General features: G+C 37.4%; 1 protein-coding gene across 1 annotated transcript in view; it reads right to left on the reverse strand.

Annotated features, from left to right (window-relative positions):
• LOC127434733 (TGF-beta receptor type-1-like) overlaps positions 1-26,851 on the reverse strand; it is an 81,049-nt gene that overhangs the window by 23,519 nt on the left and 30,679 nt on the right. Inside the window, exons 2-3 of the mRNA XM_051687677.1 lie at positions 7,154-7,399; positions 1,810-2,046 (exon numbers count right to left, since the gene is read on the reverse strand). Coding sequence (XP_051543637.1) covers positions 1,810-2,046; positions 7,154-7,399 — 483 coding nt within the window. The remainder of the gene's footprint in view (positions 1-1,809; positions 2,047-7,153; positions 7,400-26,851) is intronic.

A 26,851-nucleotide genomic window follows, 5' to 3' on the forward strand; every position in this document is an offset into this window, starting at 1 on the left:
CATGTTCCTAGACATTTTGTGAACATCAGTTCATGATATTCTGAAGAGAAAAAGAAATAAATCTTGCAACAACTAAACTTTTCGACTGACGTCACCAAGCCCTATGCCCCCTCCCCCACCCATTTTTTTTTTTTAAACAAGTCACACACACACAAAGGAGGGAGGATGAGAGAGAAAAAGATTCTCAAAACAGACAACAAAGAGCCAAGCAGAAAATCAGACGTAAACATACATGGTGGCATGCACACATCATAGGAGGCAGGTGTTTAGAAAGACAAACAGGTAATTATATTGAGTGAAAAATGGGTAAATAAAGAAGAATAACAGGAATCTCCTGAAAAGTTTCCTGTGAATCAGACGGCCCTATTTGCACTTATTCACTTGATGCATCTTTATCATTCGAACTGCTATCTGATTGGGTATGCACATTCCATTTACTTATATAAAATATAACTTATAAATCAGATTTTTATGAGAATGACAATGAGGCTGTGAGGGATAGATTTACAGTCTCTTCAATGGACTGTACTGCAGTTTTTTGGATTGTTCCACAGACAAAACATTGAAAAAATATCTTTCCAAGAACATTCATTAGACAAAAAAACTCCAGACAGCATGAGTTGTGGAAAATCAGATGGAATCTAGGAGCATTATACAGCTTTATAATGTACGTACCATTAAAGAGATGGTAAGTCTATCCCTCACAGCCTCGTTTTCATTCCCGTGAAAAATAAAAAATGGCGCTATTGTGAATAATGTCTATATGCATACTCTGGAGTACTCGATTCTGACTGGTCAATGGCAGCATCCAGCAGCCTGATATTTCTGAATAATGGCCGCACATCTAGGCATAAAGCGATATTTCACCAGCCCGGGTATTGAGAGTCATCTTTCCTACATCTCATTTCACTCAGTGATCTTTACAAGTAAGCTAAATCAATATTTTATTTCCATTTATTAATTTTATTTGTCAAGTAGTCTTGTAAGAAGTGAGATAATGAGCAGTCACTCTTTCATTTTCGCATATAAAATTAGACTGGAGGTGGAATTTAGCTGTTTCTGGAGACTACGCAATTTCTTTCCTTTTACATAATAATATTATGTAATTTCATCTCAAATCAAAATTTCATGTGCATTTATTTATTTGGAAAGTAGTCTTGTAAAAAGTGGGATAATGAGCAGTCAGACGGTCATTTTCACAATATGAAGTCAAAGGTAGAATTCAGCTGTTTCTGCAGACTCTGCGATCTCTAAGCAAGATAATCTGCTCCCTGTCAGGGTTTATTTTGTGATGATGACCAACTGACTGTAGATTATCCCTTACAAAGTTTATTTCCGTGATGATGCTAATGTTGGCCAGTGAAATTTTTATGTGGCTCATAAAAACTAAAAAGAGGAAGCAGCAAAAAATATTAAAACTGCTTTGACAGCTACAGTCCCAAAGGCAGTAGCATTTTATTTGTTGTCTTTGGGCTCCCAAACTTCCATATATTAATATAGTTCTGTTTGGGAGGAGTATGTGACACAGTACTGTTTGGAAGTTAAAGTATGTGGCTTGAACAACGCATTTACACTTGGTCATGTTGCATCTTGCATATGTAAGGTTTGTTAGAGAGATTGGATTGATAGCCTTCTCGAAGGACATACATACTTGGTCTTATGATTGAATAGCTATGCGATTTCTGAAACTGCGTGAAATGGAAAAATAGGCGTAAAGATGAGACAGATTTGATATCCGACATACTCATTAGCTTGGTGCGAGACTGATTACACAGACATTGCATATGGCATAAAATGACTGTGACGTACCAGAGCCTGAACCCGATGTGGTCATGTCATAGATGAGGTCTTTGAGCGTGGTTCCCACTGTAATGAAGGGGTGGTCCATGGAGGGATCTTCCTCGTTAGGCACGCGGTGGTGGATGACTGAACGGCTATGGCAGATGTAGAAAACGGTAACCATCATGAAGCACACCACACACACGGGACCTGCGATCAGGGCTGCAAAGGCCACGGGCCCCAACGCTGGAGGCTTCTGTGTTGGCACTGTGTGAGAAAACAATAAGATAGTTAGGAAACATCAGGAGAAAAATGGAGAGAGAGAAATTGTTTGCAACACATTATACTTCATTAAACTTTGATTAAACATTTTCCTACATTCACATTTGAACATACATGAACTACCGATCCGTTAAGCATTATTAAATAAGTGATAAGCAACAAGAGGGTGAGTGTGTCAGTGATTTTGCCACGGATAAAGGGTACTCTTTATCCCCCCCTAACCATGGTAAAATCATGGTAACATGTGGCCATGAGTGTTTTACTGCTTTATTTAATACTGCTTAACGTGTAGCTCATCCAATCAGATTTTAGAGACTGAACTATCAGTTTCATAATGTTAGTTAATTAATATCTGTAATTAAATGTTACAGATTTATTATGGTGATTTGTACAGATTTTGATTGAGCTTCCTTGAAAAATACATGAGAGAGACCAGACTGCACAAGAAAAAAAGGAAATTATTTTGCTTATAATTCATTATTTATTGTATTAGTAGTGCAGTATCTTTGAAAACTTGAGAAAGCAGCAAATCAGCCATTCAATCACTAGCCAAATGGATGCAAGTTAGCTGGTGCCATTAACTTCATTTGTTCTTTCAAAGGATCTATTATCTTCATGATGGTTTCTGAACAATAGCTGCATTTCCATTCACATATGGTTATGCAAATTTTGGGCCATTTAATAAAAAAATGCTGGATGGAAACACCAAGATAAAGTTTCCAAAATGCACATAAATTGTTTTTTTTTTTTTTTAAAACGTATACACTCGCTTGAGGTGGATACATGTTTTATTTGTTAAGAAATGCGCAATCCAACTACAATGGAAACACAAACTCCTATAGAATTTATTTAGGAATACAGAAGTACATCAAAAAAGTCATGTGACTTTGCCTCAACAAATAATGTGAATACATAATTCGCTCAAAGAAAATCATCAATATAGCAATGCTGCTTTATTCGCAAATAGTTTTTAAGATATTCCCAGTAAATTATAATCGCAAATTGGTCGGATACCTTGCTACTGACTGTTTTAGTAGATCCGATGAGCATCGCAGTGTATGTGGGAGACAATTAAGAATAGAGCTGTGAAACGATTACATTTTTAAAATAATTAATTGCACAGTTTTCTGTGACTAATCATGATTAATCATGGTACATAAAAACAAACACTGAAATATAATCACAAATATATTTCATTTATAATTTGTCTCAAAGAAACTGCAATTGCATAATTTATTTTAATTACAGTATTAATATGTTTGTTAAAATTTGAAACAAGTATATGTATGCATGCCATTAAATAACAGGACATGCTGTAATTAAAAGTTCTTCAGCGGGGGCCTGGGTAGACCAGCGAGTATTGACGCTGACTACCACCCCTGGAGTCACGAGTTGGAATCTAGGGTGTGCTGAGTGACTCCTGCCAGGTCTCCTAAGCAACCAAATTGACCCGGTTGCTAGGGAAGGTAGAGTCACATGGGGTAACCTCCTCATAGTCGCGATTAGTGGTTCTCGCTCTCAATGGGGCACGTGGTAAGTTGTGCGTGGATCACGGAGGATAGCATGAGCCTCCACATGCTGGGAGTCTCTGCGGTGTCATGCACAGCGAGCCACATGATAAGATGCGCGGACTGACTATCTCAGAAGCGGAGGCAACTGAGACTTGTCCTCTGCCACCCAGACTGAGGTGAGTAACCGTGTCACCACGAGGACCTAGTAAGCAGTGGGAATTGGGCATGCCAAATTGGGGAGAAAAGGGGATAAAAAAAAAATTTAAACAATTGTTTTTTAAAAAGAAGTTCTTCAGCCGCTTTCCAGTGGACTTTATTTTAATAGTAACATCAAATGGGCAGAATCGATTCATGTCAATCTTTATTGACAAGATAAACTTAAGTGTACATTGCCAATGCATTATTATACACCATAAATATAGATAAACAAATTGAATGCTTTAGTTTAAGTTGCTGAAGTTTAAAATCTCAAAACTATTATTTTCTCCGGCTGTGGTTCAGTCGGCCATTCAGTATTGATGCTGACTACATTTCATAGAAAAGTTTATAAGCCCACGAATTGGGAACAGTCCATTCCTAAAGTAACAAGGAATTACTTTGCATAAAACAGATGCATTTGTTTCTAATAACTGTGAAAATTTGGCAAGATTTCTAATAGAGCATTACATTAGAATCTGGGTGGATGATACTGTCACCTGAGCCACAAAGAAGAAATAGAGAGAAGAAATAATGAGTCTTTGTTCTCCCTGTGAATTACTTTTTTTTTTTTAACCAAGTAATGCCAGACGATGTGTGTCTGGTTTTGAGTAAACAAACTAGTCAAGCTCAATTCTGCATGCTTGTAATTTTCTGTGAAGCCTAGTTACACTGACATTATTTACTTTTAAAATAAAGAAGCTCCCACAGTTGACCATCTAGACTTCAGACAGACATTCCATTGCAAGAATATCACAAGCCCATGTGATTCATGTCATGTGGGTATTGCTAACAATTTTTGGGAAACGTAAGTGTAACCAATTAGATGAAAAACAAAACTGCCAACAGAAGGAAGGCAGAGGACAGTTTGACTCACAGAAAATAAGGTTTGCAAAAATATGGTGATCCCAACAGGCTGAATAAACCACCAAACAGCGCGGGTGGGACCATCTGTTCCAAATGACATTCCTTTGTTTACATGGAAGTCTCTGGCTGAGCACGGAGTTGTCTTCATCCGAAATTCATCTAGAGCAAACAATCAACTAAAACAGTCACCCTAGCACGATATGAGGAGTTAAGATAAAACAAAGGAGGCAGATTTCTGTTCACTGATTTTTTGTGACCAAATTATTAAATGGAACATAACAGTTTAACCAACTCATGCTTGTCAGTCTTCCATGATTTTACTTTAAATGTCTTAGGGGAAATTTACAGCCCGGTCTGTCAAAGTGACGAAGAATGACTTTTTTGGTAGCGCACCCTTTCCGCTACAGTAATAGTTTCCTTTGAACTATTCTTTCGGTTTCTCAAATGAGGGCTGGGGATTTGCTGTAGAGCCATTTATGAGCAGCAGCCAGAACATGAGGCTTTTTGCCACACCATCAAGATAATAACTTAATCACAGACTCATGGAGGCATTCACATTCGGTTGTTGAATGGAGCAAGTGTGTTTTTGTATTAATGTATAAAGCTATACGTGACATCCAACATCTTCCAGCAAACTTGTACAAAAAGATACACAGTCATTGGAAGATGTATACATTAACAAGCCTGACTAATTGTTACTCAGCATCGACTCATCAGCAGACCTTTAACAGATTGATCTGCAAAAATATACAGTAAATTCACTCCTGAAAGTCAAAACAAAAGTTGTCACATTCCAGTTGTCCCACTGTATCTACATTAGTGATGGACATATATGCACATTTTTCTGTGTATGAGTGCAAAATGTTAATTTAGTTTTAGCAATTATGTGAATTTTGTATACAGTGACCCCAGAAAATATTTGACGCTTTCGTCACACTTGATGTATGAATTTCGTTGATTTAATGATTAGATAACAAAATATCAAACCAAATGGCATTTCCAAACAGATACTAAACCTTTCCTCAGAACTAACTTCACTTTTTGAAGATAATTTTGTAAAATAAATGCCACTTGTTTTACATTTTGTTATATAGTGCAAAGACATTTATACATTTTTTTAAATGTTGCTTAAGCACCTATACTTTTTGGGGCCACTGTATCTGGGAAATTGACACAAATCACTTTTAAAAGGTTGACGTCCTGCAGTGTGACATGCTATAATGAATCTAAAACTACTTTAAACAGCATTTTGCTAATTATTTTATAATTATTACATGCTGCTTAAACCACCTCATATTTAATTGAGATACTGCATGGAATACTTTTAAAAATTAATTTGTCACACTGCAGGACCATTTAAAATGAACTAATGAAGGCAAAAAGGTGATTCAAAAAGATGGAAATGGTGACAAGTTACAGGACCAAAATACATTCAAATAAAGGTGTTTCTTTTACTTCAAGCGATTTCATGTTCCAGGGGTTGATTTATTTTATTTTTTTTTACTAATACATTATTTGTTTTTGTAATATTAAAGATACATTAAAACTGACTTGTGATTTTCCTTTTTTCTTTTTTTTTTTTTTCCCAAAAAAGTATGTTATATATAGATTTAATTGTTTTAGCCTTGTCCCAGACCCAAACTTTAAATATTAAACAATGAAAATACATTATACATATAAGATTAGTATGTTTAAAACTATGATAATCTTAAAAAAAAAAAAAAGTAAAAAATAAAACAGTGAACTATACACAAACCATTTCAATTATTGTGTGAAAATGATTTCCATCTCTATTTCAAAAAGTCTCACAGTTGTGCCATCATTTCATCACACAAACAATTTTGCACCAATAAAGTTCTCAAAAGATAGAGAACGTGTTAACTAAGTTGACAAAAGTGCCAGTAAAAAGCATGCTTGGGATGAAATATGAGAAGTGATGTTTGAAGGAAACAAAGAAAAATCAAGGTAAATATCACGTATGAGCAGAGTATTCTTGTTGCATCAAATCCAATTAAGCTTTAATTTGTAAGTATGAAAACATAATTCAATTGAGTGTATTTAGGATACATAAAATGTTAGCTATGAAATTAGCCTAAGCAAGACAAAGGATTCAACCATTTTATTTCAAAGATGTTAAAAATGTAATTTCCACCAAGGATGACTATTAAACCCAATACAGAATTTGAAATATGCTGGAAATTACACTGTGGTGGGAATTTCAATGACTTTAAGAAAAAAATAAATGAATAAAATACAAAAATCTCCTGTGATGCATACATACCCTGTTGGACATTGTAAAAAATGCTTTAACAATATTTTACTGTCTAGAAGTCCACAGTGCTAAAAGTGCCCATCAATTTTAACCTAAGATCTTGTAGCTGGTCATTTTTTTTATTATTATTTAAAAAACCTCCATGGACACATTTTGTCTCGACTACCCATCTGCCATTTCTCTCTTTAAATTTCAGTATTAGCTATTGTTTGACCACTGATCTGCATGCCAGTCTACTGATTCTTACCTGGGAATGTTGTGAGGTCAGGGTTCTTGTTGCACAAGTCTGTGTCACAGCATATGGGGTAAATCCCTGTGTCCTCCTTGGTGGAGGGTGCACAAACGAAGGGCCGGTCGCGCGGGATCAGCTCGATCTCGCTGATGCAAAAGCTCTGTTGCGTGGTGCCGCTGACTGATTTGGTGATGGACACGTAGCACAGACCGTCTGTGGCACAGGTGTGGTTTGAGCATCGGTGACAGTAGCATTGTAAGGCTGAAAAGCATAAGAAAAATAAAATGAATGTTTTATAATTAAGACACATTTTTAATGAGACAAACCTCAACCTTTACCAATAAAACAAAAGACTGACAAAACAAGCTTTTAGAAGCAATAGATGTATTGTTCAAAACTAAGACAAAAAGTATTGTGACACTTTCTGTTTGTCAAAAGTTAGTGGAACATGTCCATGGTTAATGTGATGAACTACACCTGTGGTTCCTCTGCTAAGACACCTGTGTGAACTTGTGAGGAACTGACTTCATACATCCACTAAAATTACCTTGAGACCAGTTGGTTAAAAGAAACCGAGAGAAAAAAAAATGGCAAAGAAAAGTGAACTTAGTTCTGAAAAAAATAAAAAAATACAATATAATTTTTTTTATATATATATATATATATATATATATATATATATATATATATATATACATATATACACACACACACACACACACTGGCAGCCAAAAGTTTGGAATAATGTACAGATTTTGCTGTTTCGGAAGGAAATTGTTATATTAATTCACCAAAGTGTCATTCAACTGATCACAAAGTATAGTCAGGACATTACTGATGTAAAAAACAGCACCATCACTATTTGAAAAAGTCATTTTTGATCAAATCTAGACAGGCTCCATTTCCAGCAGCCATCACTCCAACACCTTATCCTTGAGTAATCATGCCAAATTGCTAATTTGATCCTAGAAAATCACTTGCCATTATATCAAACACAGTTGAAAGCTATTTGATTCGTTAAATGAAGCCTAACATTGTCTTTGTGTTTGTTTTTGCGTTGCCACAGTATGCAATAGACTGGCATGTCTTAAGGTCAATATTAGGTCAAAAATGGCAAAAAAGAAACAGTTTTCTCTAGAAACTCGTCAGTCAATCATTGACTGATTGCATCCAAAGGTGTACACTACAGTCTTCAAAGACAAAGGACAACTGGCTCTAACAAGGACAGAAAGAGGTGTGGAAGGCCCAGATGTACAACTAAACAAGAGAATAAGTACATCAGAGTCTCTAGTTTGAGAAATAAACACCTCACATGTCCTCAGCTGACAGCTTCATTGAATTCTACCCACTCAACACCAGTTTCATGTACAACAGTAAAGAGAAGACTCAATGGTGCAAGCATTATGGGAAGAATTGCAAAGAAAAAGCCACTTATGAAACAGAAAAACAAAAAGAAAAGGTTAGAGTGGACAAAGAAACACAGACATTGGACAACAGATAATTGGAATAGAGTGTTATGGATCTTAACCCATTGAGTTTTGTGGGATCAGCTAGACTGTAAGGTGTGTGAGAAGTGCCCTACAAGACAGCCACATCTATGACAAGTGCTACAGGAAGTTGAAATGTCACCTGAGCACCAGGACAAACTGACAGCTAGAATGCCAAGGATCTGCAAAGCTGTCATTGCTGCACGTGGAGGATTGTTTGATGAGAACACTCTGAAGTAGTTTAAGAAGTTCTGAATTTTTTTTTCAAATTGTAATAGTAATTTTTCATGTTATTAATGTCCTGACTAAAAATTGTGATCAGTTGAATGCCAGTACCAATAAAAGTACCAATTTATTTCCATAAGAGCAAAATCTGTACATCATTCCAAACTTTTTGCCGCCAGTGTGTGTATATATAAAGAAAGAGTGAGAGAGAGAGAGAGAGAGAGTGAGAGAGAGCATCATTTGTTTGTAGATGCCACTTGTTTTAATTCACTTGTTTCACACAGTTTTAATATTTTATATCTAATGCAATGACATTGAGACATTTTTAAGTGTGTCTTAAGTATCCAAAAATGTCCAGATACTTTTTGCAGTCCAAATACAAACAGTTTTGGAGATGTGGGGCTTTACTCATTCAAGTAGATAGGAGCCGTACTTTTATGCCTATTACCAACATAAAAAAAATAGCTGCCCAGAGGCGTTGCCAAGATGGCCGTTGATTGGGCTGACTTGCCTTAAAGGGACTTGAAAGAACCAATTATAATGAAATATCACCAACAAAGAATGAAATCAAAGGTGGGATAAGACTAAACTTTCAGACTGAGTTTTCCAAACAGAGTTCAGTCATTGCACTTTTCGGGTGAAATCATTTCACCATTTCACAATAGAAAAATCCACAACCTGGCATCAGCAGATTTCCATTAACATTTCTGCTGTCTGAGTTGAGTTGTACCATACTGACCGCCTGTCTCTCTCATCAACTAACATATGATGGCCGCCATCCAAAAACAGCCCTCCATCTGTACCTACGGGGTCATTCACCCGCTATCCCACTGAAAATGAAGGTCAAGCCAGAGCTTTGCTTACAATCAAAACTATACTATTCCAGACAAAAAAGATTTAAAAAGTAGGGGAAATGCATTTCATCAATTATGGAATTTAAATATCCCCATAATAATACCAAATGTACTAGGGCTAGGTATTGCCAGGCACCTAACGATACGTATCATGATACATATGTCACGATATGATATATTGTGATACATCACGATATCATGGTTCAATTTACTTATGATTCACATGCTCTCAATTTTATTCCAATAAATATTGGTATATTTCAATTATGTCCACTTTGCTTACAAATGTAAGAAATTCTCTTTCAGTTGATGTTTTTTATCAGTAGTTTTTCATCACTTTGGTCACATTTTAGCTTTTAAAAACATAAAAATTTAATGTATTCCATCAGTAAATATGATGTCAAAAAATTGCATATGCGTGTGTGTGTGTGTATATATATATATATATATATATATATATATATATATATATATATATATATATACATACAGTATACACTGATCAGCCACAACATTAAAACCACCTGCCTATTATTGTGTAGGTCCTCCTTGTGCCGCCAAAACAGTGCCAACCCGCATCTCAAAATAGTATTCTGAGGTGCTATTCTTCTCACCACAATTGTACAGAGCGGTTATCTGAGTTACCATAGACTTTGTCAGTTCAAACTAGTCTAGCCATTCTCTGTTGACCTCTCTCATCAACAAGGCATTTCAGTCCACAGAACTGCCCCTCACTGAATGGTTTTTTTTTTTTTAAAACACAATTCTGAGTAAATTCTAGAGACTGTTCTGTGTGCAAATCCCAGGAGATCAGCAGTTACAGAAATACTCAAAACAGTCCATCTCGCACCAATGTCAGGTAATGCATTTCTGAGATGCAGGTTGGCGCTGTTTTGCCAGCACGAGGGCGACCTACACAATATTAGGCAGGTGATTTTCATGTTGTGGCTGATCGGTGCATATATATATATAGTGTGTGTGTTTATTATTTAGATGCCTAATTTGTCCTATTTTAAAGTATTTACATCAATATGTAGAACACGTGCTAAAACCCAGTACTGTCTCTTTAAGGACAGAGACTTGAACACGGATGGATTCGAATGTACGATTAGAATAAAATGTAAAAAAAATTTATATCAACATCTAACTGTAAAGACCAAAGAGGGAATTATAAGAGACCTTATCAATGACAAATGGATTATGTGGATCTCATCTTTGGGCACACATTAAGGCAAACCAAACCTTTACTCTCAACACACAGTGAAAGGATGCTGAACTCGGTGCTGAACTGGTGAGAGAAATCTGAAATATTACCAGGCAGCCATTAATTCCAGACATTTGTGAGGCGGGACGTGAGTGATATACTCTCATTGTAAAATACTGCGCATAGAGTAAAAGATTGCTTTTGGAATTTTAAGAATCAATATTGATGTAATCAAATGAAGATCACGGTTAATAGGAAAATTAAAAATTTTGCACAGCCCTGATGATAAACGCGTGAGAGAGCAGCATGTCCGCGAGAGAAACGGCTCAGTTTCAGTCTCTCTCGCGCTTCATAGTAGCGTCTCTGACTGTACTGAGAAACGCTGCTCTGAAGCTGCACTTCCTAAGATGTTGGACATGATGTGAATACAGAAATAGCTGAATAAAGATTCTGATACAGGGATCTAAAGTATCGATACAATATTGTGAGGAAAATCGCTATTTGATAGTATTGGCACAGCCCCAGTACTATGTGTACATTTCTTCTATATGCAAAATACAATCTTGACCCATTTTCAGTAGTAAAAACCATTAAATCCAACAACAATGTAAACTGCTCTCCGGGTACAGTTGTGACAATATTAATCATAACCAAAATGATCGCAATGAACTGAATCATGACCAATTTTCAGATTTCATGATGAATTTTGTGATTTAGTAAACTGAACTGAAATTGAATTTAGTAGCCTACTTGTCCCAGTAAATAATAAAAAGATAGTCAAGTATGCTGTAATATATATTGGTCACTTCAATGCAACACACTATAAAGCTTTTAGTAATAGTTACAGCATAATTACAGTATAGCAAATTGCAGCAAACCTTTTTTGTTATAGACCTTACCGAAATGATAAAGAAATAAACTTTTAATGCAATACAAATATGAAAGCATATTTTTCATCAGCTGTTCATCAGCTTTTATAAACAATTGAGATAAGCTTTAAAAACTTTGCACTTGTTGAACTTGTTTTTGCCTCAGTCTGGTGAGGTAATTATACTGGCATGAGAACATAACATAGTCGAGGTGAAGACAGGTTACTTTTAACAGACAGAAACATTCAACCACTGTCTGTGACTGAACAGCACACACACTGTGTGATTTGTATGCAGCTTAGATGAGGTTCAAGCAAGGTGACTTATGTTGCTAATAAGTATTTCAGTCCTATTCTGTCAAACCAACCTAGACTGATAAAAAAATATGTAAACTCAGGCCAGCTTGTCATGGCGCCATATGCTGAAGCTGAGCAGTGTGTGTTCATAAGGGATCACACTTACACAGCCATGAGATGCCAGAAATATCAGCTCATTGATTCTCTGACAAGGTCACTTTGAGGGAATAGTGAAGGGTGAAAGGAGACATTTAAGATGGATGCACAGATGCCATTTTTTCTCTCCCGATCCCAGTACTTGAACTCTCTGGATCTAACAGGTGATTGGCTTGTTTACCTGTAAGGCGGGACTTCCTTTTCTATATCTGTTGGCTGCTGGGCGTTTAAATTTCTCAGTGTTCAATGTTCCATCTCTGCTTAATTGTCTCTGTCTATACCTCACTGTGTGGAACTGATTGGGGGTACTTTTTTATATGGAAATACGGCAGCACGATTTGGACAAAAAGTCATATTGCGATTATTTTGAAAAATACTGTGATTGCGATTTGAACTGCGATATGATAAACAAAAAATCAGTACGTGATTTTACCAAACTTTGATCACTCTTTGAGGGTTCATTCGAGTCCTCTTAAAAAACCCAAACTATTAACTTTTTCCATGTAATCCACAAAAAATTAAAAATAAAACAAATGAATAAAACAGTGAAACAAAGAGAGAAAAAAAATAACGTCTTCTTCATAGTCACTTTGTACCTGTCCACAGTGTATCTGTTTTTGTCCACTTTGTGATACGGTGTCAGCCCACTATTCATTGATAGGTACAAGCCAATCACCTGTTAGATCCAGAGACGCTGACTACCACACCTGAAGTCTCAAGTTTGAATCCAAGGCATGCTGAGTGACTCCAGTCAGGCTTCCTAAGCAACCAATTGGCCCGATTGCTAGGGTGGGCAGAGTCACGTTGGGTTAACCTCCTCGTGGTCACTATAACGTGGTTCTCGCTCTTGGTGGGGCGTGTGTTGAATTGTGCGTGGATGCCGCAGAGAATAGCATGAGCCTCCACATGCGCTAAGTCTCCGCGGTAACGTGTTCAACAAACCACATGATAAGATGCACGGATTGACTGTCTCAGATAACGTAGGGTGACTATACGTCTACTTTTTCCCGGACATGTCCTCTTTTTCGGACCTTAAAAAAGCGTCCGGCCGGGTTTCGGCTTTAGTTGCATTATGATGTGCATCTGGTCTAATACTTCATTGTGTGTGCATGCATATTTGCATTGCTTTAACCCCTCTTTGTAAGTCCCGCCTTCTCACACACCAATTGGTCAATTATAAGAGGCTTGCAGCAACTACTGGCCAAATTTCTGCCTGTCAATCTCTCCGCGAACGTGCAAAGCGCTGTTGTGTTCGGCATCAAACAGTTGCTTGACAGTAGCAGCAAATGACAGCTGAGTGGAAACAATGCCCAAATGAAAGTGCAAATTTACAGAAGATCTGCACAAAAAATTCCCATGCTTTCGTCCAGGTCAAGATCCGTGCGAAGCAGAATGTATGACATGTAAAGCTGGCACTTATGTGTCAGTTGCTAATAAAGGTGTAAGTGATTTAGAAGCACACATTAGCTCTGCGAAGCATAAAGGGTCAGCAAAAGGTGAAAGTTCATCAGGTAAATTAACGGACTACTTTTTGCGACTAGGTAAAATTATCACATTGCTTCATTTTCCATGGCCATTCAAAATAATACTAACAGTTAATGAAGGTACACTTATGGCATCAAACATTTTATTTTAATACATGGACATTCAAAAGAATGTTGGAAATGTTTATATATATATATATATATATATATATATATATATATATATATATATATATATATATATATATATATATATATATATATATATACACATGTTATGCTAATAGAGTGTCTTTATCACTGTATTAAAGTTTGCATTCATAGTAACTGTTTTTTGTTGCAGAATAATGCCCTGCAGTGCACACTTTGTTTCTTTGTACATTTGTTTGTGTTTAAGAGAAGATGATTTAATAAAATATTGAAATATTGGCCTGGGTAGCTCAGTGGTAAAATACGCTGGCTACCACCCCTGGAGTTCGTTAGTTTGCTAGTTCGAATCCCAGGGCGTGCTGAGTGACTCCAGCCAGGTCTCCTAAACAACCAAATTGGCCCAGTTGCTAGGGAGGGTAGAGTCACATGGGGTAACCTCCTCGTGGTCGCTATAATGTGGTTTGTTCTTGGTGGGGTGCATGGTGAATTGAGCGTGGTTGCCGCGGTGGATGGCGTGAAGCCTCCACACGCGCTATGTCTCCGTGGCAACGCGCTCAACGAGCCACGTGATAAGATGCGCGGGTTGACTGTCTCAGACGCGGAGGCAACTGGGATTAGTCCTCCGCCACCCGGAGTGAGGCGAATCACTATGCGACCACAAGGACTTAGAGCGCATTGGGAATTGGGCATTCCAAATTGGGAGAAAAAAAAAAAAAAAGAATTAATTGTTATATTAATCAAGTAATAATCGGAAAAAAAATCGTTAGATTAATCGATAAAAAATAATCGTTAGGTGCAGCCCTAGACTATAGTAGCATGTCATCAGTCCTCATGTGCTCTGTGTATGTGAAACAAAAGAGCAGCGCTCATTTTCTGAAATGCACTGTGAATGTAGACTATATTTATTCATTAAACACAGCCTTTTGAGATTCACTAAGCTATCATATGTTTTTAAGATAATTTAAATAAAATGCACAAGTCATATGGACTACTTAAATGTTGCTTTTATGGTTCTTAGTAAGACTTGGTAGATTGACATGCAGATAACTGGTCAAAACATCACAAAAACTGAAATTAAGTTTAAGTCATAAAACACATGATCAACAAATGTAAGGTAAGGTAACGCTTCACATGGCAAGTATCAGTTCCGTAAACTGCCCCAAAACCCTTCCACATTGGCCACAGATCCCAGGACATGCTTACAGTTGAGCCCTGGCTGAGGAAAAACTGTAAGAAATGGAGGAAAAGAGAAGGTAAAATGTTCATGAATGGGATAAATGCGAGAGACAGCTAGAGAAAATAAGATAGAGAAGTGGTGGGATATGATTGAGAAAACTCAAAACCACAAGCAACAATAAAGTCAGTGTGGCATTTCTAAAGGTCTAGACAGCCTCAGAGCGTCAAACATGTCAAAGACTTTCAATATGATTTGTCCTTGAGAAATTGAGATGGGGGAAATTAATTTAAGCGTTTCAGTTTTCAGTAAAGAGGTAAATATAAAAGGACATCTTGCAACCAGCAGTCTAGTCTGCAGTCTATCCAGATAACATAACTGGGGTAGCAGAGCATACAGAATTCGTCAACTTCAATTTTGTGTTTCAATTCATACAAGACAGTCGTACGGGTTTGGAACAATATGAGGGTAATATGAGGAAATAATAACAGAATTTTCATGTTTGGGTGAACTATCCCTTTAACTGTGCATCTGATTCCTTGTCAATGTAAAAAAATGATTTATGCAGTGACCCAAACAATCAAACCACAGGAAAGGGCAGAAGAGAGGTCTCATTGAACATTTCCTGAATGATGTTTAGTTTGAAATTCCCAACAGTGACGCAGCTCAGTGCTGCACGGGAGCAGAGAAAAGGATTTTGAGTATTGAGATTGAAATCCAATAAGACTGCACTAACGGGGATCTTCAAGACTTAATCGAGATTGTAAGGATACAGGTTGGGGAGGCAGATGCCTCAAAAACAGTATTCACTAGATCTGAGATTCATAGAGAAACAATCCCAAGTGGAAAGTGGAACCCAAATTATTAAACAAATCACTGAATTTAATTGTTTCTCACAACAACTGCTGGATCATGTCAGGTCATGAACACAAATGAAACAAGAGGAATTAAATACAAGAAATGGTTGCAGATGAATCAAAACAAGGCAGCAGTTTTTAAATTGCCAAAGGTTGTTGCAAAAACTGATGGTCTAAAATAAAGAGGCCAAATGATGGCCAAAAAAAAAAAAAAAAAAAAAACACTGGTCATGATCTCAATTAATGTGAAAAATTATACATTTTGTGCATCCCATAATGCTTAAACATCAGGGTTCAGGTACAGGTAAACGGGTTTAAAGGAATAGTTCACCCAAAAATTAAAATTCTTGCATTATTCACTTACCCTGATGCCATCCCAGATGTGTATGACTGTCTGTCTTCAGCAGAACACAAATTACGATTTTTAGAAAAATGCTGAAGCTCTATAGGTACTTAAAATGTATGTAAACGGGTGCCATCAGGCTGCTGGCTATTTGATAGTCCAAAAGGCAAATTTATGCAGCATACAAGTAATCCACATGACTCCAGTTGATCAATTAATGTCTTCTGAAGCAAATAGATAGGTTGTTGTAAGAAAAAAAAAAAAATCGATAATTAAAACGTTTTTAACTTTAAATCGTTGCTCCACCCAGCGCTGTATTGCTGTTTGAAATGAACTATCTCTCGCATGACGTTCTCCTCTGCTGTATACAAAGCACGCGCTTCCGACTTCTCATGTGAACGCGCCATAGCGCTTACGTCACTGATGCGTCGACTGCTGGCAGGAAGTGATTTTTTAAAGTTAATAAAGTTTTAATTATAGATTTGTTTCTTACACCAACCTATCGAATTGCTTCAGAAGACATTAATTGATCGACTGGAGTCATATGGATTACTTTTATTCTGCCTAAATATGCATTTTGGGCCAAAAGGCAAATAGCCAGCAGTCTGATGGCACCTGTTTACTTACATTATAAGGACCAACTATAGAGCTTCAACAGTTCTGCTGAAGAAAGACAGTCATACACATCTGGGATGGCATCAGGGTAAGTGAATAATGAGAGAATTTTCATTTTTGGGTGAACTATTCCTTTAAGGACTGCTGAGACTCTGCCTCACACCATGTAGGCAGGATGCGACAAGTAATTTTTCTGTCCACGCTGCAAGCAAAACTACTGTAAGACACCACATAAATCATAGCCAATGAGAATATATTTGATGTTTAACAGTTATAAAGAGCTGGATTTTAGGTCCCTGACTCTTCACAGAATGCATTTATATGCATAGTTCTTCTTTCGGCTTCTCCCATTAGGGTCACCACAGAGGACCATCCTTGATCTGCATATTTGACTTGGCACAGGTTTTATGCTGGATGCCCTCCCTGACGCAACCCCCAGTGGCTGGGGGACTCTCACTCACACCTACGGGACAATTTTGGAGTCTCCAATTCACTTAACCTGCATGTTTTTGGACTTGCGGGGTAAACTGGAGCACCCGGAGAAAACCCAAGCAAACACAGGGAGAACATGCAAACTCCACACAGAAAGGCCCAGTTGAGCCAGAACTCAAACCCGTGACCTTCTTGCTGTGAGGCAACAGTGCTAACTGAGCCACCATGTTGCCCATAATGTACTGATAAGCATACAAACTACCAAAACTCATCTTCAAAAAAAAACAGACAATGCAACAAAGACCTGAAATCGAGTTATGTCCTGCTTTTGACATCAAAACGCAAACAGGCATGCACACAACACTTGCGCGCAGAATGCCGGTAAAGGTGTTTACTGTAGATGCAATGCAGTGTAATAGGCAAAACTCTATGTGTGCTGATTGCTTTTGATTAAACGGTTTATGACTTTACCTCAAAAAACAACACTTAAGGCATTTACATGATTACATGATACTTTGTCGATAAAATAATAGAATAATAAAAATTGAATGCATTTTGCACGCAAAACATAGCAAGAGCTGACTAAAATCGGCAGTTCTAATCTGACTGGTTTGCTCTATTAAAGTTTTTATCAGTAAATTAGGAAACAAAGAAATGTTTACAAAATACCAAGTTTCTACAATGAGTATTTCATTGTAAGAACTAGTTGCTGAATTTGCCATAGTCTGCAAGGTGTGTGCTATTAAATTTCTGAATGGTATCTAATAGTTTTGACTGAGACTTCTAGAGGCAGGTAAACATACATTATACACATTCCACTTTATTCACTAAGCTGATTGTTCACTTCACAATTCATGGCTGGAATAATGGAGCAGAATTTATGCAGACAGTCAAAAGTCTGGCTAGATGAGGTATAGTCTTGTTTCAGAACAGTGCCTGAACAGCACCCATAGAAAAGGGACCTCTACTAATGGCTTTACTCTAGCACTTTGCATTCTGTTATGCAATTCCCCTCCAGGGCAAGAGCTCGTTAACAGCTGACTGAGCAGTACACACCAGTTTGGTGAGGAGAGATGCTTGCCTGCCTATCTCCTCTCTTCTTAAGTCCTTCTTTCCCCCCTTATCCTCTTTCTACCTATCATTTTCTCTGCTCTGCTGACCCCTCTCCTTTTCTCAGGTTCTTGCATTGTCCTCACATCTCTCTTTCTCTCTACTTCACATTTTATCTTCTGGAACGGCACTGGTTTCAAGTGTGTTATTCTTGTGTATCAAGGTTATTGCTTGTACAGTTTACGGACCGCCATGTCCGCTCATTATTAATACTCAGGGTATTAATTATCATGAATTTGATTTGCTGTATTGTAGTCCAACCACATTGGGCTGTTGTGCATTTCCGCCATCGCGGGTGAGACCAGCAAACTGAGTTTATCCATTAAAGAATCAAAGACCGCGGGACGGTTTACGAGCCATCCACCACGTCTCTGAGTGATAAACTAACAGCTGCTTTCTCTCCCACGATCGCGAAATCGGCTTAGGGGCCGTCACTTAAATCTCTCTCTTTCCCCCTGTACTAACCACACACACACACACACACACACACACACACACACACACACACACGCGGCCCCTCACAAACATTCTGGCACACATTTTTGGCTAGTAGATAGCTTCGTGATAAAGCTCAGCTTTGTCCCTAAGCTACCATTGACTGGTTTCTCTCCGCCCACATTGGCGGCCAGGGAATATGGCCGCGAATGTTGTAATTGTAATCACTGTTGTAATTGTTCCAAAGCTTCCACAAACAATCATGCAAGATTTCCACGAAATAAGACCATAATATCGAGACAAGGGACTTACAAAACTAAAATTTTAAAAACAGAACAGTTAGTGGGTTGCCGGAACAACTAGTACACTAGTGATGTCAAAAGAACAGGTACTTCGGTACAAAGTCAATGCTAAAATAAAAAGATGTAACGCTACCAGTGTTTCTGCAGTACCGGAAGTAACGAGTACCAACTCAGTTCGATACCTTCAAGCTGTCTGACTGACACACGACTGCTTTTAAATGCGCACACACTTATTTGAGTGTGTGCTTTGTAACTCCTTTTACACTGAAATGAACAGTTAATAAAAGTAAAATTGTGATATGTCCTTGTGTGATAATTAAACCACGAAAGGCTGCAATCTTAGTCTGCGTGCTTTACATTAATGTGTGAAGTCGACCGCTCATACACTGGAGACTCCACAGATATTGAGAATCATTCGTGTTGTATGAGATGATAAAGCAGAGCACTAATCCACTATGAAGCACACATCACGTAGACTATATATTTAGGTACTTAAATCATAGCGCTTTAACAATCACACTGGCCATGTAGCGAACTGTTTATCCGAAGAAGTGAAGCTTCCATCAAAAACTCACATCAAAATAAAAGTTCACGTCAAAATAAAAGCAAGATTCAAAATGAAAGCTAGATGCCTAAAACTGAAGACATTTCAACAGAAATATATTACAACTCTATAGTAAAATGTAATATTCACTGTAGTAGCACTGTCACGATTACGAAATTGATGATCAGTTGTTAAAAAATAATTATGATTATGACGATTAATTGTCTGTTTCAGGGCTATCATGATTATTATGATTAATTGTCAAACAAATTGTCATATTTGAGGTGTATATGTGCTTCATACACCTTAAGAAGTCATTTATTCATATTTAACTTGGAATCGTATAATATAGTACAGATATATGATTTTCTTTAAGGCTTTTAAAAACTTATGAATGACAAGAAAAAAAAATGTAAATATAAAAATTAGGGATGGGACAATGTGGTTCCCTCATGATTCGGTTCGATATACAGTATGAGGTTTTCGATTCTATATTATCTCAATTCAAAATCATAACACTTAAATAAAGTATGACAGAAAATTTCGTTTATTTATTTATTTTTTTGTGGAAAATGCACATTATTACTATCCCTAATACAAATATTTCCAAATACTTAAAATATGCCTCTGTTTTTGATCAAATATAGTCTTAGTCCATTTTACATTTGCTCTGATGTTTTTGGAACCAGCCAACCTGGATAGCTTTTGAAATAGTAATGAAAATAGTAAAATATTACTGTCCTAATTTCTTCACTTTCACTCGTTATTTTAAGGCTCTCCGATTAAACCCACAAGCCCTTATTTCTCATGAAGGAAGAGATTCTGTTAAAAATATATTTTTTTCATTCTATCATCTCCATGAAAATAGAGAAAGCAGGCGTCTCCTCCTCTGTGTCACTGCGTATCATTAATATTGCACGTATGAACCCGTAATGACACATTACACAATCATTACAACAACATGTGCCATTAGACGATCGTTCAATTAAAGTGAAACCAGAGCACTTTGCACTTTACTTATTTAGATTTCCATGGGAGTTTGGTGCGAACCTCAGAAGCTGTCCATCTTCACATGCTCTTCAGGAGCTGCATTGGATGCGGTCCACATCGGTCGGAGTTCATATGGAGCACTCAAATGCAATAATACCGGAAAATGAGGCACAAACGCGCCATTTATGGCATATTCGCTTAAAATTCCCTTATTTGGACAGAAAAATGTGATAGGAATTTGAAGTGCACAATAATCTTAGTTGTATCAAATAACCATGGTTAGATCAAATAACCACGATCAGAAGATTATTTAATAATCGCGACAGGCCTACTGACTGTAGTAATATTAATAATAATAAATTATTAATTAATAATAATAATAATAAAGCAATATATCACAAGCAAGAGTGCTGTTTTACTGAATAAAAGATTGTTAAAAAATGCAATGGTATGTTGAAAAGTAATTGCTCTATTTTCACTTCTTAAATGTTTTAAGAATGAATTTGATTAGACACCATTCTGATGATGAAATTAAACTTTAAAACATTGAATTCTGGAAAAATAATAATAAAATAATGGATTTGGGCAAAAAATAAAACAGATTTCAGTAAGACCCTACTTAAAAACACTTATGCAATGCATACTTAATTGAGAAACACTTTCTTTTAATTTTTTATTTACATTGAAATTTAATTTTAGGCTAGGTTAAAAGACTGTGTTGAATAGCACATTGCCATATTAACATTTTTGCTGTGGTATGGTAAAAAAAAAAAATAAACATCCGACTAGTGCATTTTTACATAGAAAAACATAGTTGGACTATTAATAAAGAAGATGAATTAATCAACAATATCGATTTAAAGACATTTTTCAGAGAGGGTTTTATGGTGCCAAAACATAGTAAAACTGTCAACACGCAAATTAAAGAACCACCCTTAGAAGTATTTAAACTAAAAACCTAATTGATCGAATAGTTGACCATTGGGATCAATCCCTAATAGAGTCATAAAGCTGTAAAGGAAACTGACCAAATATCCTCAAAGAATATACAGACCTTATCTCCCAACAGGTGAAATAACTTGATGCTGACTAACCATCTCATTAGAGCTTTGATGTGGATAACCAAACTAGCAGCCAAATATATTGGTTATAAACATGAGGCCAAAGGAATTCCTCTGGGTACTGTGATACTTTAAGGAGCACAATAAAACCCCTCAGGCACATCCTATTCACATCTACCTGCAATAGCCTGGAATTACATTCTAGCATGCAACACAGTCACTCTAGTCCAATACTCAAATTCAATATTACAGGCATGACAAAATATAGCAGGAATCAGGATACTTCAATAAAATGTTTGCCACCCAATCTTGACATTTGTGTGGATATCTGGGTCTATGCGACTCACCGACTACACATATGCTAAGGTTTGTTGGGCAAATGTTCACAAGTGCATAAAGCCATCAAAAGGTTTTTGAATATATCCCTGCGAAAACCAATAACTCCTTGTGTTGCAGTAAATCTCCTGGAATGACTCAATAATAAAAGCTCACTGAACGCAAGCTTGCTGCTGGCCGGGTTCAAGGATCCCATAACCTATAGTCAAAATGTTAATTTGCCTTCAGACATTAAAAAACTGTGGTAAATAAAAGATGTGACCAGCAAGCAAAGAGGCTCGGAGTTACAAATTGGCAATACATATTGATGCAAGAAAATAGGTCTTCAAATAGTCTTCAAATTGCAGAGCTGCAACATAAACCCTTTGGCTCTACGGCACGATCCAGGCTTTGAGTTGTAGCGGCAACAGTCAAACAATGCATAGCTGTCATCAGCAGTATGGGGCTAATCAGGGGGGTTTCTGTCGGATTGCAACTGAAAAAAATGCAGAAAAGGAAAAAGGAAAACAGACGTGGACTGATGAGCAGACAAAAAAAAGTTGATGTTGTGTAAGGCATGAAAAGGATGTGAGGTGTATTGGGAAAGCAGCTGTGCATTATGTTAGTATTTTCAAAGTGGATAGACAGGATTAACCTAAGCTTGTAGAAGCTCAGAATGTGTATAATATCCACAGGCACCAGGACTAATATCAGTTCTCAATTCCTGAGCCCGAAGAGGGTCAGGATATGGTGAAATTCCTGGATGGGCTCCTTCCGAATCTGCTCGACATAACAGGCCATAAGCTGGAAATCGAGCAAGCTCACAGGGTTCCTTCTCAGAGATCCGCGGAGGGAGACAGGCCCTGATCAATTCTGGCCAAATTTCTAAGATCATCTGAAAAAGATCTTGTGTTATGCGAGGTGAGGAGAAAAGGAAGGCTTTCTTGGAAAAACCACAGCATTTTCTTGTTCCCAGAAATGTGCGAATTTGACAAGAGAGAAACGTGATCGATTCAAGGAATGCCAGAAACTTTTACATTAAAAAGTCACTTTTGCACTGATATTCCCAGCCAAATTGAGATTAGATGCTAAGGATGGCCATAAAACATTCCCATGCCCACAGCAAGCGATGTCCTTCATAAAGTCAATGGAGTGAGTAAGTCATCTTGTGGTACTCATGTTGCAGCCGAGTGGACCAGCTCACTGAACATGCACTTGACTGTTTGAGGAAACTGAGTGCTTCTTTTTTTTTTTTTTTTTTTTTGCTGGTTCCGCCTAGCGGCTGGAGTTTATTTTGTAGAGTAACACACCTTCAGGACAGCTTTATGGATGAATCTACAAGCTCTTTATACTTATTCCTCCTATTGGCTGGAGTTTAATTTGTGGAGTATTTCATGCAAGACATTGGAGTGATTAAGTCATTTGTTGCACTCATGTTGCAGTCGAGTGGACTGGCTCACTGAACATCCACTTGACTGTTTGGGGAATCTGCACGCGCTTCTTGTGCTGGTTCCGCCTAGCAGCTGTAGTTTATTTTGTGGAGTATTTCTTGCAAAGTCAATTTAGTGAGTAAGTCATCTTGTTGTACTCACGTTGTAGCCAAGTGTACCGGCTCACTGAACATTTGCTTGACTGTTTGAGGATACTGCACACTCCTTTTGTGCTGGTTCTGCATAGCAGCTGGAGTTTATTTTGTAGAGTAGCACACCTTCAGGACAGTTTTATGGATGAATCTGCACACTCTCTGTGTTTATTCCGCCTATTGGCTGGAGTTTGTTTTATAGATTATCTTTTGCCGTGTAATTCTGTCTCACAAAATTTGTATAGACTTGAGTAATCTGATGGCAATGTTGTCGCAGGGGTTCTCGTAGGCATGCATGAACTGTTTGAGTTTGGAGGGATGGATGCCAGTTGGTGCTGTTGTGCACGGGGTTAATGCTCATGTTTTTCTTTTTTTCTGTTTTGTTCCGGGGGATGTTCGGGTTTTGACTGTTGCACTAATGTTGGAATGTGGTCTTTATAATCTTGTTTTTGAAACACTATCTTTTTTTTCTTATATGTCAAAATGTCAAATGTTAATATGAGTGGATTGTCTCCACGTGGAATGTGAATGGGTTGGGGCTCCCCATAAAAAGAAGGAAGGTTATTTCTCTTCTTAAACGTAAGAAATATGATATAGTGTTTCTTCAAGAAATGCACCTTTCTCTGCAGGAAGCTGAAAAATTTGGAAAGATATGGGGTGGCCATTTTTTTATAGTGCTGGCTCAAGTAAGAGTCATTACGCTGATAAGTAAACATCTACAATTCAAATGTCTCAAACAGATTAAAGATAAATTAGGAAGAGTCACTATTGTTTTAGCTGAAATTCAGGGGCAAAGTCTTAGTCTGGCTAATATTTATGCACCTAACATTGATGATCAGGGCTTTTTTATAGATCTTGGAGGGATGTTGCAAGCCGCTGGCACCCCTCATGATACAATATTGGGAGGAGACTTTAATCTTTTGATGAATTCAGTCCTTGATCATAGTGAAGTAAAAGTGTTCAAGCCCCCTAGAGCAACACTGATGCTTCACAGGATGTGTAAAAATCTTGGTCTTACAAATATTTGGAGATTTTTAACCCATCTGGGAGGGACTATACATTTTTTTTCATCAGTCCATAAGATTTGACCCAACTGAAATACAGATATAATACTATTTTGTCGTGGAAGGTAGAGTTTTGGCTATTCAGGACAAGAAAGTCATACTTTGAGTCGGGGGACAAAGCAGGGAAGCCTCTGGCTAGATATATAAAACAGAGAGAGTCTGTTTCTACCATTCCCTCAGTGAAATCTGCTGGTGGAGAAATATTTACCTCGGCCACTGATATTAAAGGTGCAGTATGTAAGATTCAGAAACCCTTGTTATTAATGCCACATGTGGCCGTTAAGTGAACTGCAGCCAGCTACCTGTTGCTCGTAATCGTGCACACACTCCATTAGGATGCAAGTGTAGGGCTTTACTGGTGTTACTATCAGAAATAATGGGTAAATATTTCTTTAGTTATTAATTAATATTTAAATTAATTAATTGAATCTAACTCATTAAAACCTCATATGGGACTCCAGTAAATGTAGTGTGCTACGTTTAGGAGTGGGTTTGGTTATTAGCAATAATCAATCATTATCAAAGATAATTGTTAATTATTAAAATCAATAGAACATTGATGAGAATCAATGTTAGCTTTTTTTAATCCTTTAAATCATCAATTATCAAAGATAATCACTAATCATTAACATCGATGAAACATTAATTAAAATTAACACTAGCTTATTGATCATTCATATTCAACAATCATCAAAGATAATTATCAATCATCAAAAATCAATAGAATATTAATAAGGATTAACATTGACGGGGCACCACCCTGGAATCAGGGACTAATAACCAGATAGTATAACAGTCTCAATATTAGATTGTTCTCTTAGGAAAATCGACATCCGAAGAATATCGGTTTTCGGGGAAAAAAAAAAAACAATGAATGAACTGACATCCCGTCAGCATGACACAGGTGTATGCAAAACAAACCAAAACACTTCTCTTTGTAATATAACAAAGTTTATTTATGCAGTAATATCAATTAATAATTAATACAATGCAGTCAATAAACTTCCGACTTACAACTACAAACTAAACAGTGATATGATTAGATATGGTAACCAAAATAATCCTATAACACATGAGAGGAAGGTGTGTGTGTGTGTGTGTGTGTGTGTGTGTGTGAGAGAGAACGTGTAGGTGTGTGTGTGTGTGTGTAAGGAGGGACGCACACAAAATGGCGGACATGACTCTCGTGGAGAGTACGTCACGCGAGATTTCCGGCCAGAGAATATGGCCGCGAATGTGGTCGGAGAGAAGCTGGTCAATGGCGTCTGCCCGTTTACCGCGTGTCTCCGCTTGTACGAAAAATAATCTAAAATACTAAAATAATCCTATAACACATAAGGTGTGTGTGTAAGAGTGTGTGTGTATGTGTGTGTGTGTGTGTGTGTGTGTGTAAGGAGGGACGCGCACAAAATGGCGGACGTGACTCTAGTGGAGAGTATGTCACGCGCGGCCAGGGAATATGGCCGCGAATGTGGGCGGAGAGAAACCAGTCAATGGTAGCTTAGGGACAAAGCTGAGCTTTATCACGAAGCTATCTACTAGCCAAAAATGTGTGCCAGAATGTTTGTGAGGGGCCGCGTGTGTGTGTGTGTGTGTGTCTGTGTGGTTAGTACAGGGGGAAAGAGAGAGATTTAAGTGACGGCCCCTAAGCCGATTTCACGATCGTGGGAGAGAAAGTAGCTGTTAGTTTATCACTCAGAGACGTGGTGGACGGCTCATAAACCGTCCCGCGGTCTTTGATTCTTTAATGGATAAACTCAGTTTGCCGGTCTCACCCGCGATGGCGGAAATGCACAACAGCCCAATGTGGTTGGACTACAATACAGCAAATCAAATTCGTGATAATTAATACCCTGAGTATTAATAATGAGCGGACATGGCGGTCCGTAAACTGTACAAGCAATAACCTTGATACACAAGAATAACACACTATAATATTCTATCTTGATTTACACCTTTACGAAATGTTCTGTGCACATGCAATATATTTTTACGCTTGCAATTTGATTTATGCTTTCACAAATCTTACTCTGTACATGCAAATTTTTCTATCATGCTAGTAACTTCATTTACGCTTTTACAAATAGCTTACTCAGCGCATACAAATCATTGAGGCACTATTTTACCTTCATATATTTTTCCCCATTCATTTTTTTTCCATAGG

This window comes from Myxocyprinus asiaticus, chromosome 44, assembly GCF_019703515.2.
Source record: "Myxocyprinus asiaticus isolate MX2 ecotype Aquarium Trade chromosome 44, UBuf_Myxa_2, whole genome shotgun sequence".
Classification (NCBI taxonomy): Eukaryota; Metazoa; Chordata; class Actinopteri; order Cypriniformes; family Catostomidae; genus Myxocyprinus; species Myxocyprinus asiaticus.